Source organism: Lepisosteus platostomus, chromosome 13, assembly GCF_059453375.1.
Source record: "Lepisosteus platostomus isolate fLepPlt1 chromosome 13, fLepPlt1.hap1, whole genome shotgun sequence".
NCBI lineage: Eukaryota > Metazoa > Chordata > Actinopteri > Semionotiformes > Lepisosteidae > Lepisosteus > Lepisosteus platostomus.
Window position 1 is genome coordinate 338,999 of NC_142623.1, and position 14,668 is coordinate 353,666.

A 14,668-nucleotide genomic window follows, 5' to 3' on the forward strand; every position below is an offset into this window, starting at 1 on the left:
TCTTTCAGAAAACAGCCTCATTATTCCATTATACGTTCTACAAAAGAAGACATCGTAAATACTGAGACACGAGTTTAGAAATAACGCCACTGCTATATAACTTTTCTTGCGCCAATTTGATATGAGCATTAGTCTCTAGTCTCTATTAAGACCGGAACCTGGGTTACATCACCAACACATTCCACGGAGCCAATCCAGCCGGGCACTCGATTATAAAAGGCAGCGCCGGAAGTCTGTCGCTCTCTTCTAGTGCTCCAACATGGCGGTGAGTAGTGTTTGTCAGCTGAAGATGGCGGTGTCTCTACTTTTGTTAAAATGTCAATCCGTTTCCATCGGTCGTTAAATTAAGCGTCAGCAGGCTGGTAGAGCCCGGGGCTTTCTTGCAGGCGACTGAACTGCGGGGGCCACTATGTTTGGTTTTTGTAGCTTGAAGCGAAACGCATATAAACACACCTGGAGTGGCACAGACCCCTGTCCCCGTCTCCGGCCTGGGTCTCCCGCACCGCCGGCCAGTGCTTGTGGTTTCGACCGGCCCGGCTGAGGTCCTGGTGCCGGGAGAGCCGGAGGATTCCGGCTTCACCGGTGTTCTAGTGAGACGGCTGTGCCTTTCCAGCCGGGCTCCGGGCGGCGGTCTGTGGGGCACGTCCCGGCGGAGTCCGGGTCCGGTGTGGAGCGGGCCGGGCCCGAGCTCTGGGTGTGGGTCGGTTCTGAGAAGAGCTGCTCGGAGAAGCCGGACTGCATCCCGGGGCCCGTGGGCTCACGGGCTCGGTTCGGCGGAGTGCCTGTATTGGCGCTCCCCCGAGAACACGGGTCATCCCGGTGTCAGGCTGCCCCACGCGTTGCGTGTTTCGAGTGCGTTCTACTCCCCGAGGTGGTGGTGTCTGCGGCTCGGGGGGGGGTCGGCTCCTCTGTGTGGAAGTGACCCGTGGCCCGCTGTCCCCGCAGGACCAGGCTGAGAAGAAGGAGAACCCCATGAGGGAGCTGCGCATCCGCAAGCTGTGCCTCAACATCTGCGTGGGCGAGAGCGGCGATCGGCTGACCCGCGCGGCCAAGGTGCTGGAGCAGCTGACCGGACAGACGCCCGTCTTCTCCAAGGGTGAGTCAGTCGGCCGGCCCGGGGGGGGCGGCGGTGCGGGGGCCGCCCGGACGCGCTCTGACCCCCTCTCTCTCTCGCCCGTCCAGCCCGCTACACCGTGCGGTCCTTCGGCATCCGCAGGAACGAGAAGATCGCCGTCCACTGCACCGTGCGCGGCGCCAAGGCCGAGGAGATCCTGGAGAAGGGGCTCAAGGTGAGGAGTCCCGTTCGGCCTGCCGGCTGCAGGGCGGGGGGGTGAGGGTGTGACTCGTGTGCTCTCGAACCCGGGCCCGCGGAGGCTCACTGCCTGTCTGCCCGTCTCTTCCAGGTGCGGGAGTACGAGCTGCGGAAGAACAACTTCTCCGACACGGGGAACTTCGGCTTCGGGATCCAGGAGCACATCGACCTCGGGATCAAGTACGACCCCAGCATCGGCATCTACGGGCTGGACTTCTACGTGGTGAGGAGCCGCTGTCCGCCTGTCCGCACTGCAGCGCGGGCCTCGCCTCGCCGTGGGCCTCCCCCCACTCACGCTCTCCCTCTGTCGCGCAGGTCCTGGGCCGGCCCGGCTTCAGCATCGCAGACAAGAAGCAGAAGAGGGGCCGGATCGGCGCCAAGCACCGGATCAGCAAGGAGGAGGCCATGCGCTGGTTCCAGCAGAAGGTAGGAGCCGGCGACCCGCTGGGCTCGGTCCTGCTGGGGACGGTGTGTGGGTCCGGTACAGCTCATGGAGGTTTTGGGAGGTGGGGAAGGTTTTCTGGCCCCGGAAGGCTGGGGAGATGAGAGTTGTGACTGTGGGACCTCCAGCACGACTCCGCTGGTACATCCTGCTCAGGCACAGGCTGAGCTCCGGGATCTCGGGTTCGAGTCTGGAGTCATGTGACCGGGAGTCCGGCTGTGAGGGTAGGGCCGGATTCGTGGGTCAGTGGCTGACCGCTGCCCTGTCCACAAGCAGCTGTGGGTCTGCCAGCCTTGGCCTGGGCGTCATTGTAGCGAGTCTGAGGCCTGGGAGCGGCTTGGCGCTGTGGGTCCCAGTAAGCAGGGAGGTGGTCCTGGCCTAGTGGAGAGCTCCTGCCTCTCGGCTCGAGGGTCGGTGACGAGCCCAGCGTGTGGATCCAGTGCTCGGAGCCGGGAAGACTCAGCCACTGAGCTGGTTTAGAGAATACACCCAGGTTATCGGCTGGCAGTACTGGATTTTAAGAGTTTAGATTTTGTAGTGAAATGTACAAAGGTGATTTAAAATGACTACTTGTACATTAATGCAGCCAAGACAAAAGACCTGGCACGAAACGGAGGAGACGCTAACAGTTGTGTGACTGTGCTGATTCAGACATGCCTGAGTGAGAGGATTCCTGAGGTTTTGGCGCTGGGGTTCACAGGTCTGACTCGAGTGGCTGAGCTCTCGCAAAGGAGTCTGATCTGCTTCAGGTGCGCCAGGCCTCCTGTTGTCTGCTAACGCCACTCTTGATGCACAATCCTCTAACTGCTGCTCCCTTTGTGTTTTTGTTTTGCAGTACGATGGCATCATCCTCCCTGGCAAATAAAGGACTGCTTTCTTGATTTCATTTGTAAAGATTTGCAAAATAAAGTTGTAAAAAGCTGAAGTTTGACTGTCTTGCCTGCAACCATGAGTGTTGAATTGAAATGGCGCTGTGGGCCAGGCTAGGTGTTGGGGAGGGGGTAGGGTAGAGTTTGTTCCAGCCAAACACAGTGGTGCTTAATTAGTCAGGTTGTGAGAATTGAGCAGAAATGGATCCCCTGTGTCTCGTCTTGCAGTGTTGTTGCACAGGGCTGTCCATCCCAGCTGGACACAACAGTACTGCTCGGCCCCCGAGTCCTGCTGCAGCAGGAGACCCGCCGCTACAGTTCCAGGACCCAGAGCTCGGGCCAGCTTCCTCGCGCCTGCACTGGGTACCAACCTGCAGCAGGTTGTCCAGGCTCGGTGTGAGGGACCCTTGAACCCAAGGGAGCCCCCCCACATTATGAAATCGCCTGCTGGAGTTCACCCCAGGCCATGAGGGGTATTCCTGCCCTCAACCAGCAAGGGGCACCATTGGGCAGGAAGTGTGCCTGTGTGGCAGGGGTGTGCACTGCGGCTCTCGCTGCCTGACCAGGCTGCAGCATCTTGCAAGACTGACCGGCTGGGGCAAAGCTCCGCAGTGGAGTAGACCGGTCACTGGTGGACAGTGTGAGGAGTACTAGTGCTGGCTGTCCTACCTTGGTACCGGACAGACCATGGGTGGGCTCGTCCACTGAATCGGATCACGTGCTGTGGAGCTGGCTTGACAAGTTGAAAGACTGCTTTCGATTCCAGATGGGAATGTCCGTCGAGGCCTGGAGGCCTGTGGCCCAGGATGGCTGGGGCTGGACACCCCTGTCAGGGCTCAAGAATCGTGGGGCTCCCCACCTGTCTCTGGGCACAGGGCCACAGACTAGTTGGTCTCTGGTCTTCAGCAGCGGACGGGGAAGGCAGGGCTGTTTCCTTGCCGAGGAAGCTGGGAACACCTCTGCATGCGTGAGCTGCCCGGGTCTGAGTCTCGGGGAGACCCGCCCAGCTGAGGGGGGCGGCTGTAGGGCAGAGCCGAAAGGCCACAAGGTGTGTAGAAGCCCTGTGCAGTAACGGCACCGTGCGGGAACTGAACCGTATGAATGGAGTGACCTCTGACCTCTGCTCTACAGGACAAAACGGGCCTGCTGTGCCCTGGGCGGAGGGCTGGTCTCTGGGCTTGTAAAATATATCGGACTGCAGGTTTTCACACGGTACTCAAGTTAGACCTGCAAACGATTCACATGACTTGACCAAGTAGTTTAATTAAGACTGGAAAGTTTTCCCACAAGGGCTGGAGATACTTGTGCCAGGAAGGACCAGCCGCAGGGCTGAGGCTGGCTATCTGGGCTAATCCCCGAGATTCCCAGACTCCAGGGACACAGAGCCATGCTGAAGGGACAGTGTCCACAGGGTGTCTGGCCTGCGACCAACAGACTCACACAGGGAGGCAGGTTAACAGCTTGTCTTTATTCAGTGAAGTCAGTCAATTCAAGATGCTTTATTGGCATGACCAATGGACAAATCACTGAGTCCCTCCCCTGTAGCACTGCGGGCACCAGGGCTGCCGGACTCTGCCCCTGCTCCCCCACTCTCTCGGCGTGATGAACTTGTGGGGGCTCAGCTGCCCTGTTTCCACGGGGACAGTCAGATACGTCTGCTGCACTTCTGCTCCGAGCCTGGGGGGGCACCGACAGCCACAGTCCCGTTACAGAGAGCATTCAGCAATGAGGCAGCGATGGGAGAGGGTCTCAGGGAGACCTGCAGGGTCCAGCAGCCCTGTGCTGCCCAGCCTGCCCTCTGCCAGTGGAGTCAGGCTCCCCTGCTCTGGTCACGACACCACACTTCACCTCTCTCCTCGTCCCCCAGCCTGCCCTCTCCCGGTGGGATCGGGAGTGTTGATCCTACTCTGGGACTGGGATGAGATCTCACCTCGACCCCCCCAGCCTGCCCTCTCCCGGTGGGATCAGGAGTGTTGATCCTGCTCTGGGACTGGGATGAGATCTCACCTCGACCCCCCCAGCCTGCCCTCTCCCGGTGGGATCAGGAGTGTTGATCCTGCTCTGGGACTGGGATGAGATCTCACCTCGACCCCCCCAGCCTGCCCTCTCCCGGTGGGATCGGGAGTGTTGATCCTGCTCTGGGACTGGGATGAGATCTCAACTCGACCCCCCCCAGCCTGCCCTCTCCCGGTGGGATCGGGAGTGTTGATCCTGCCCTGGGACTGGGATCAGCTCTCTCCTCGTCCCCCAGCCTCTGCAGCAGCAGGAGCTGCTCAGTTGTGCTGTTTGCAAATCGGATATCAGTTCAGTTTTCCATTGAGGCTGCAGGTGATGGACCTGACGGGGAGGGACAGTGACCAACGCAGCTGGACTTCTCTCACTCCCTCCACTGGGACCCCTCTTCCTCGCTTGCGGACACACAGCCTCGCTTGTGTGTTCTCTCCCCTCATTCTGCCATTGAGTCACTTTCCTAAAATTCATTTTTCTAGTGCCCTGCTCTCTCTGTTATTTTTATTTTCTTTTACCAAACTGAAAACTACTATCTTCCTTCCATTAGGCTAAAAATCACAGTAGAAATAAGCAGTGTTGTAATAATACTCAAAGAAATCTATTTCCTGTGTAAGTATTCAGCTCCTCAGAATGGGTGCGCTGGAGGTGCAGCTGATATAGTCCTCCCTCACCCCTGACCTGGTCACTGTGGTTCCTGTTGAAGTTTTTGTACTTTATTTTGATCTATTTTATTATTTAGGATTGCTTCATGCTTCAGAATGCACGACTATCGCAATTTTGTCCTTTTGCTTTTCTGTGTTAGCAGACTCACATGCAAACACGGTGAAACGTTCCCAGGAACTGAATGGCTGACAGTTACACAAGTCCTCACACAATAATGCACGAACACACATTCCCTCTGTCCTCGCCCTCTCTCTCCTCCCTCACTCCTCTCTCTCTCTCGTCCCTCACTCATCCCTCTCTCTCCTCTCTTTCTCAGACGCTGTTGACACCCGATGTCACACTGCTGGAGCGAGACTCCGCCCGGCTGCGCGTGGTGCCCGCGGAGTCGCCGTGGCGTTGCCGTGGCAGCTGTGGGCGGGGCAGGGTGAGTGCGCAGCAGGACACGCCCACAGTGGGCTCCGGCAGCTCCTCTTCCTGCTCCCAGGTGTCTGCTTCCGGGTCGTAGCGCTGGACGGTGGCCTGGTAGCGCTTCTCGGCCTCGTTCCAGCCGCCCACCAGGAACAGCTGCCCCTCCAGGACGGCCAGCCCAGCCGTGCTGACGCCCAGAGGCAGGGGGGCGCTGTAGCTCCACTGCGCGCTGCCGGGCTCGTACACCTCCACTGCCAGCACGTCCACCCTCTCCCCCTTCGGGCCCAGCTGGCTGCCGCCCACCACGTAGGCGCGCTCCCCCAGCGCGGCGGTGCAGTGCCAGCCCCTGGGCGTGCCCAGGCCGGGGCGCTCGCCCCAGCGGTCCGTGGCCGGGCTGTAGCTGACGACGGAGCGGGAGTAGGCCGCGCTGATGTAGCCGCCGGTGACCAGGATCTCCCCAGAGGGCAGCACCGCGCTGGCGTGGCAGCAGCGGGGCAGCTCCATCCTGGCCTTGGGGTGCCAGGTGTTGGTGGAGGGCACGTAGCACTCCACCGTGGACAGGATGCCCTGGGCGCTGCGCCCACCAATGGCGAACAGCTGCCCCCCGGTGGCCACCAGGCTGAAGTGCGTGCGGCGCTGGCGCATCCCGGCCAGGTGCAGCCAGGTGTTGAAGCGTGGGTCGTACCTGCGGCACAGGAAGTGCTGAGGGTAAGGCAACGCTCCGCACGGCGGCGCCACGGCGCTGCGCCTCACTCTGTCTCAGAGGCGCCCCCTACCTGCAGAGCGTGCTGACGGCGTGCTTGGCCTGGTTGCGCGCGTCGTTCTGGTCCTCCCCCCCGGCCACGTACAGGAAGCCGTCCATCACGGCCACGCTCTGGTTGAAGCTCTTGGCCGGCAGCTGGGTCAGGCTGCTCCAGGCCGAGCCCCCGGCCTCGCGGCTCAGCAGCTCGCGGCTCAGGGCGCGCTCGGTCAGCGAGGGCCGGCCGCCCACCACCACCAGCGCCCGGCGGCCGCCGCGCACGCGTGTGCGCCGCGACTGCATGGCGTTCTGCTGGTGCGGCAGCAGGTGGTAGTTCATGGCGTCCACCAGCAGGCGGTGGCAGTCCGGGTCCAGCATCATGCGCGGAACGGGCTGGACCTCGCTGACCAGCTGCGGCGCCGGGATGGTCTCGAAGCGCACCAGGGACAGCAGCCCGGCCGCGTGCCGCAGGCGCTTCGGGTCAAACTCCAGCCACCTGAGAGCCACCTGGGGACATGGAGGGGGAGAGGGCCACAGTGAGACACAGCCGGCCCGCATTGGGCTCCTGCCGGCCCCTCGCCGGCCCTCGCGGCCCGGCGCCTCACCTGGAAGGCTGTGACCTCGGAGGGCAGCTCCAGGGCATCGTCCTGCAGGAAGGCGGTGATCTGCTCCAGCGTGAGCTGGGTGAAGGGGGCCGTGCCGGCGAACTCGGCGAAGTTCTCCAACAGGAAGCGGCGTGCCGCCTCGCGCACCGCAGCCAGCCGGTAGGCGCCGGCGATGTTCCAGACGTAGACGCAGGTCTGGACGCTCAGCTCGCGCAGCAGGAAGTCGGCACACAGCTGCAGCAGCTGCGGCATCTGCAGGCGGGTGGCGGCGGCCACGGTGCAGCCGATGGTGTAGAGAGACAGGTGCACACGGCCCAGGTAGGCGTAGGTGATGACGGTGGCCAGGCCGAGGGGCGAGAGCGAGGGCAGCTCCACGCGCCGCACGGCCGGGTCCTTCTGCAGCAGCTCCCGGAAGTACTGGCTGCAGGAGGCCATGACCAGCTTGTGCACGTCGAAGGCCTTGGTCTTGGTGGCCAGCTCCAGGTCGGTGAGGAAGCGCTCCTGGCGCATGCGGCTCAGCTCCTCCAGCAGGGCGGCGCCGTGCTCCGGCTGGCTCACCTCGCTGCCCGCGGACACGAGGCTGGGCAAGGAGCCCGGCTCAGGCAGGAGCCCGTTCAGCTGGTTCAGCTTCTCGATGTCCAGAGCCGCCTCCTCGATCTTCTCATCGCCGCCCAGCACGACCGGCAGGCTGCCCTGCTCTGGGGCCAGCTTCTTCTGACGGGCCGCCTTCTTCTTAGGAGCCATGACGGCGAGCGAGGGGCCGGGGGGCACACTGACAGCCGGACGGTGAGAGCAGGGAGCGCGGTGGTGTCTTGGCGCAGGGAGCAGCGCCTGTGGAGAGAGATTAGCATGATGCAGACACCGGCCAAGATTGTAGTTTTCCATGGCAAGAGAAATTCTAGAGATGTTGATACAGGATCATCAACTGCTGGTACACAGGACGGCACTCATTTTGTAGCGTTAGGAGACAGGACACAGCAGGCACAGCGCAGTGGATGCTGGGCATCTACGCACAGGCTGGATTTCTGATGAAAAAACAAGCAAACACCCCAGACACTGCTGAGGCAGGAGTCACACTCAACTTCCTGTGTGGAGGGAACTGGCGGTGGACAGGGGAGCAGGGACAGGCAGCAGGGACAGGCAGCAGGAACAGGGGAGCAGGGACAGGCAGTAGGGACAGCCAGCGGGGGGTTAACTCTGTGCCAGGCAGCAGCTGCAGGGCAGGAGATTCACAGAGCCGCCCGAAATAGACCTGAGCTCAGAGCAACACATTCCACTGGCCTGTGGGCCACAGACACACACACTTTGATACCCTGAGCAACAACAGAGCACGCACACACTTGCAACATCCTGAGCGACAACAGAGCGCACACACACACACACACACACACAGCAACACCCTGAGCAACAACAGAGCACACACACACACTGCAACACACTTAGCGACAACAGAGCACACACACACTGTTATACCCTGAGCGACAACAGAGCACACACACACACACTCCAACACCCTGAGCGACAACAGAGCTCACACACACTGCAACACCCTGAGCAACACACCAGGGACAGGGATATACACACACTGAGTCAGATTTTGTTTCCTGGGATCGACAGACCTGGACCCGTTGTTGTCCTCACAGCGGGGTCCCCACGAGCTGGTGCCTTTGTACGGACTAGTGCACAGCAGAGATAGCGGCGCGCACGCTGACACAAGGCCTATTAATACACAGGGGCACTGCCAGGCCCCGCACCTGTCTCTGGGGCTCCAGGACCAGCCAGAGCGCAGGTCTCTGAGGAACAGCGGTCTGATCTTGTTTGCTGTGAAAGGTTTATGCACTGCGGTATTATCTGTCCGCTCTCAACACTGGCTCAGCCCACTAGAGGGGCACAGTGAGCCAGATGCACAGGACACACCCTGGGCAGGACAGGACATCAGTCCACCATAGGACACACCCTGGGCAGGACTGGACACCAGTCCACTGTAGGAGGACAGTTTGGAGATGCCAGTTAAACTGGACAGCATGTCCTTGGGCAGAGGGAGGAAACATGAGCACCTTCAGAAAACCAGTGTGGACCAGGGAGAAACACAAAATCCACACAGAAGTGGCCTAGAGCAGAATGGATATTCTTCTTTTTCTTATGAAGAAGAAGAATGGAGTTCATAACAAACATTCGGGAGGCATAACAACAGTTCAATCGGTACTGTCAATAATTTATAATTACTCAGGTCACTTAAGAAGTTAGGATGTTAGCCCTCAGACAAGTGTGTTCATTGACTAAGACTCCACAGTCCTTCCATCCTGATGAATTCCTGGGAGCTGCTGCTCGTGGTGAATTACTGTTGCTGTTAGGACCCTGAGCTGTCTGCCCTCACAGCAGGGCTCTGCACTTAACTTGCGTCATCGTACCCTTTCTCCCAGAGCTGCAGGAGGACACCTCCGCGCTGTGCCAGGGGTCCTGCCAGCTGCCCTCATCTCAGACCTGCAGCATGCGTCAGAGCTGGGGCCCCAGACCCTTCTCTCTGGTGTCCCCTCTTGCCCCGTCAGCGCGGCTCCGGTTTCACCAACAGCAGCTGTGCCCAGAGCCGAGGGCTGAGGAACAACATCAGAGGCGCGCAGGCGAGGGGAGGGGCCTGTCTATTTCCAGCTTCACAGCTGGTCACCCTCCGTGGACCGGACTCCGGTCATCTCTCCTGTAATCACCAGCCCAGCACTCGCACCCAGAGCACAGCGCTCACTCCCACACACACACTCCCACCCAGAGCACAGGGCTCACTCCCACACACACTCACACCCAGAGCACAGCGCTCACTCCCACACACACTCGCACCCAGAGCACAGCGCTCACTCCCACACACACACTCACACCCAGAGCACAGCGCTCACTCCCACACACACTCACACCCAGAGCACAGCACTCACTCCCACACACACACTCACACCCAGAGCACAGCGCTCACTCCCACACACACACTCCCACCGAGAGCACAGCGCTCACTCCAACACACACACACACCCAGAGCACAGCGCTCACTCCCACACACACACACACTCGCACCCAGAGCACAGCGCTCACTCCCACACACACTCACACCCAGAGCACAGCGCTCACTCCCACACACACACTCACACCCAGAGCACAGCGCTCACTCCCACACACACTCACACCCAGAGCACAGCGCTCACTCCCACACACACTCACACCCAGAGCACAGCGCTCACTCCCACACACACTTACACCCAGAGCACAGCGCTCACTCCCACACACACTCACACCCAGAGCACAGCGCTCACTCCCACACACACTCACATCCAGAGCACAGCGCTCACTCCCACACACACTCACACCCAGAGCACAGCGCTCACTCCCACACACACACTCACACCCAGAGCACAGCGCTCACTCCCACACACACACACTCACACCCAGAGCACAGCGCTCACTCCCACACACACTCCCACCCAGAGCACAGCGCTCACTCCCACACACACACTCACACCCAGAGCACAGCGCTCACTCCCACACACACACTCACACCCAGAGCACAGCGCTCACTCCCACACACACTCACACCCAGAGCACAGCGCTCACTCCCACACACACACTCACACCCAGAGCACAGCGCTCACTCCCACACACACACACACTCACACCCAGAGCACAGCGCTCACTCCCACACACACACTCACACCCAGAGCACAGCGCTCACTCCCACACACACACTCACACCCAGAGCACAGCGCTCTCTCCCACACACACACTCACACCCAGAGCACAGCGCTCACTCCCACACACACACTCACACCCAGAGCACAGCGCTCACTCCCACACACACACTCACACCCAGAGCACAGCGCTCACTCCCACACACACACTCACACCCAGAGCACAGCGCTCACTCCCACACACACACACACCCAGAGCACAGCGCTCACTCCCACACACACACTCACACCCAGAGCACAGCGCTCACTCCCACACACACTCACACCCAGAGCACAGCGCTCACTCCCACATACACTCACACCCAGAGCACAGCGCTCACTCCCACACCCACACTCACACCCAGAGCACAGCGCTCACTCCCACACACACACACACTCACACCCAGAGCACAGAGCTCACTCCCACACACACTCACACCCAGAGCACAGCGCTCACTCCCACACACACACACACCCAGAGCACAGCGCTCACTCTCACACACACACACACACTCACACCCAGAGCACAGCGCTCACTCCCACACACACTCACACCCAGAGCACAGCGCTCACTCCCACACACACTCACACCCAGAGCACAGCGCTCACTCCCACACACACACTCCCACCCAGAGCACAGCACTCACTCCCACACACACACTCACACCCAGAGCACAGCGCTCACTCTCACACACACACACACTCACACCCAGAGCACAGCGCTCACTCCCACACACACACACTCACACCCAGAGCACAGCGCTCACTCCCACACACACACTCACACCCAGAGCACAGCGCTCACTCCCACACACACACTCACACCCAGAGGACAGCGCTCACTCCCACACACACTCACACCCAGAGCACAGCGCTCACTCCCACACACACACTCACACCCAGAGCACAGCGCTCACTCCCACACACACTCACACCCAGAGCACAGCGCTCACTCCCACACACACACTCACACCCAGAGCACAGCGCTCACTCCCACACACACACTCACACCCAGAGGACAGCGCTCACTCCCACACACACTCACACCCAGAGCACAGCGCTCACTCCCACACACACACTCACACCCAGAGCACAGCGCTCACTCCCACACACACTCACACCCAGAGCACAGCGCTCACTCCCACACACACACTCACACCCAGAGCACAGCGCTCACTCCCACACACACACTCACACCCAGAGCACAGCGCTCACTCCCACACACACTCCCACCCAGAGCACAGCGCTCACTCCCACACACACACTCACACCCAGAGCACAGCGCTCACTCCCACACACACTCACACCCATAGCACAGCGCTCACTCCCACACACACACTCACACCCAGAGCACAGCGCTCACTCCCACACACACACTCACACCCAGAGCACAGCGCTCACTCCCACACACACACTCACACCCAGAGCACAGCGCTCACTCCCACACACACTCACACCCAGAGCACAGCGCTCACTCCCACACACACACTCACACCCAGAGCACAGCGCTCACTCCCACACACACTCACACCCAGAGCACAGCGCTCACTCCCACACACACACTCACACCCAGAGCACAGCGCTCACTCCCACACACACTCCCACCCAGAGCACAGCGCTCACTCCCACACACACACTCACACCCAGAGCACAGCGCTCACTCCCACACACACACTCACACCCAGAGCACAGCGCTCACTCCCACACACACTCACACCCAGAGCACAGCGCTCACTCCCACACACTCACACACCCAGAGCACAGCGCTCACTCCCACACACACACTCCCACCGAGAGCACAGCGCTCACTCCCACACACTCACACACCCAGAGCACAGCGCTCACTCCCACACACACACTCACACCCAGAGCACAGCGCTCACTCCCACACACACACTCACACCCAGAGCACAGCGCTCACTCCCACATACACTCACACCCAGAGCACAGCGCTCACTCCCACACACACACACTCACACCCAGAGCACAGCGCTCACTCCCACACACACACTCACACCCAGAGCACAGCGCTCACTCCCACACACACTCACACCCAGAGCACAGCGCTCACTCCCACACACACACTCCCACCCAGAGCACAGCACTCACTCCCACACACACACTCACACCCAGAGCACAGCACTCACTCCCACACACACACTCACACCCAGAGCACAGCGCTCACTCCCACACACACACTCACACCCAGAGCACAGCGCTCACTCCCACACACACACTCACACCCAGAGCACAGCACTCACTCCCACACACACTCACACCCAGAGCACAGCGCTCACTCCCACACACACACTCACACCCAGAGCACAGCGCTCACTCCCACACACACACTCACACCCAGAGCACAGCGCTCACTCCCACACACACACTCCCACCCAGAGCACAGCGCTCACTCCCACACACACACTCACACCCAGAGCACAGCGCTCACTCCCACACACACACTCACACCCAGAGCACAGCGCTCACTCCCACACACACACTCACACCCAGAGCACAGCGCTCACTCCCACACACACACTCACACCCAGAGCACAGCGCTCACTCCCACACACACACTCACACCCAGAGCACAGCGCTCACTCCCACACACACACACTCACACCCAGAGCACAGAGCTCACTGTGAGATACACACACCGGAGCCTGTATTTGGATTTGATGATGACAGTGATGTGTTTGAGCTGGACAGGGTGTCTGCTCCAGCTGCCTGTTCCTCTCTCTCCCTCTGTCCTGTGCCTCAGGTCCAGGTGAGTCCCCTGTGACTCTGTCCGGCTGTGTCAGTGCAGACAGAGCTCTCATTCCACGACCAGCCAGCCCCCGACCGAGTCAACAGGCCAGAACAAGCTGCACAGCTCACCTCTCTCTCGGCTGCTTTCTGTCTTCTCTTCTTCTCCCTTTCTGGCTGGGTGTGCTGCTCTCTGTTCCCTCTGTCACGCGTCTCTCTCTCCCTCTGTCCCTGTCCCTGTGTCTGTCTGTCCTTGGCAGCGTGAGACCGAAGCTGTTTTGAGGGGAATGGAATGTCCCCCCCCAGTTCCAAATACAGACACCCCCATTCCTAAAATATCCTCCAGCCCAGTCAGCTGACATCCCCTTAGATGGGACAGAGCCAGAAAGGCAATTAACCCTTGAGGCCCTGAAACAGACAGTTGTGCTTGTTCAGCTGTGTTTTTGTCCAGCTCTGACGGGGCAGCGCAGGACTGGACACGCCGCCCCAGACACACACGGCCTGCCCCCTGACCAGCACAAGAAGGAGGGTGCAGGACGCTGGCGTTCCCGAACTATTACTGGGCACTTTCAGAGGTGAGGAGACACCGTTCCTTTCCTCCAGGCTGAGGTTTTCCAGCGCTGGAGAGAGATCACATCAACTCCACAGCCATCTCCCCCCCCCCCCTTGAGAAACACAGTAGCTCCCAGTCTCAGCACTCAGGGGGACCTGTTCAATCATGTAAAAACAGTGCAAAAGAAATTCACGCAGTGGACTGGGATTGGGGAGCAGGACGGTGCCACAGCGCTGAGGCCCTGGGTTCAATTCTGGACGTGGGGTGTCTGTGTGGAGTTTGCATGTTCTCCTCATGTTCTCTATTCACATCGGTTTCCTCCCACAGTCCAGAGTCATGCTGGTGTGTGTGTGTCCTGCGATGGACAGGGTGTCCCGGCTGGACCCTGCTTTGTGTGATTAAAGAATCAAAAGGCAAAACATACAATAGAAATATGTAAAAAGCATTATTTTCAGCTTTCATAATAATAATAATAATAATAATTGCTTACACTTATATAGCGCTTTTCTGGACACTCCACTCAAAGCGCTTTACAGGTAATGGGGATCCCCTCCATCACCACCAATGGTAAATGGTAAATAATGGTAAATTCCTCGGTCTGTGAAGTTTGCCTAT

The 14,668-nt window shown here is 59.9% G+C and overlaps 2 protein-coding genes across 3 annotated transcripts; one reads left to right on the plus strand and one right to left on the minus strand.

Moving 5' to 3' along the window:
- Window positions 1-171: 171 nt before the first annotated feature.
- On the plus strand, window positions 172-2,679 carry rpl11 (ribosomal protein L11). Its single transcript, XM_088602373.1, has 6 exons — window positions 172-265; window positions 946-1,096; window positions 1,183-1,289; window positions 1,404-1,535; window positions 1,628-1,738; window positions 2,590-2,679. The coding sequence occupies exons 1-6, from the start codon at window positions 260-262 to the stop codon at window positions 2,617-2,619; spliced, it is 537 nt and encodes a 178-aa protein (XP_088458499.1). The 5' UTR covers window positions 172-259; the 3' UTR covers window positions 2,620-2,679.
- A 1,397-nt stretch (window positions 2,680-4,076) lies between these two features.
- klhl43 (kelch-like family member 43) lies at window positions 4,077-13,790 on the minus strand. 2 transcript variants are annotated; one of them, XM_088602362.1, is made up of 4 exons: window positions 13,633-13,790; window positions 7,049-7,879; window positions 6,481-6,950; window positions 4,077-6,389 (listed from the first exon to the last, which is right to left on the minus strand). In XM_088602362.1, exons 2-4 carry the CDS (start codon window positions 7,790-7,792, stop codon window positions 5,609-5,611), a joined length of 1,995 nt encoding a protein of 664 aa, XP_088458488.1. In that variant the 5' UTR covers window positions 7,793-7,879; window positions 13,633-13,790; the 3' UTR covers window positions 4,077-5,608. The 2 variants fall into 2 exon arrangements, with proteins under 2 accessions (XP_088458488.1, XP_088458489.1); XM_088602363.1 differs by lacking the exon at window positions 13,633-13,790 and adding an exon at window positions 8,668-9,802.
- Window positions 13,791-14,668: the final 878 nt, after the last annotated feature.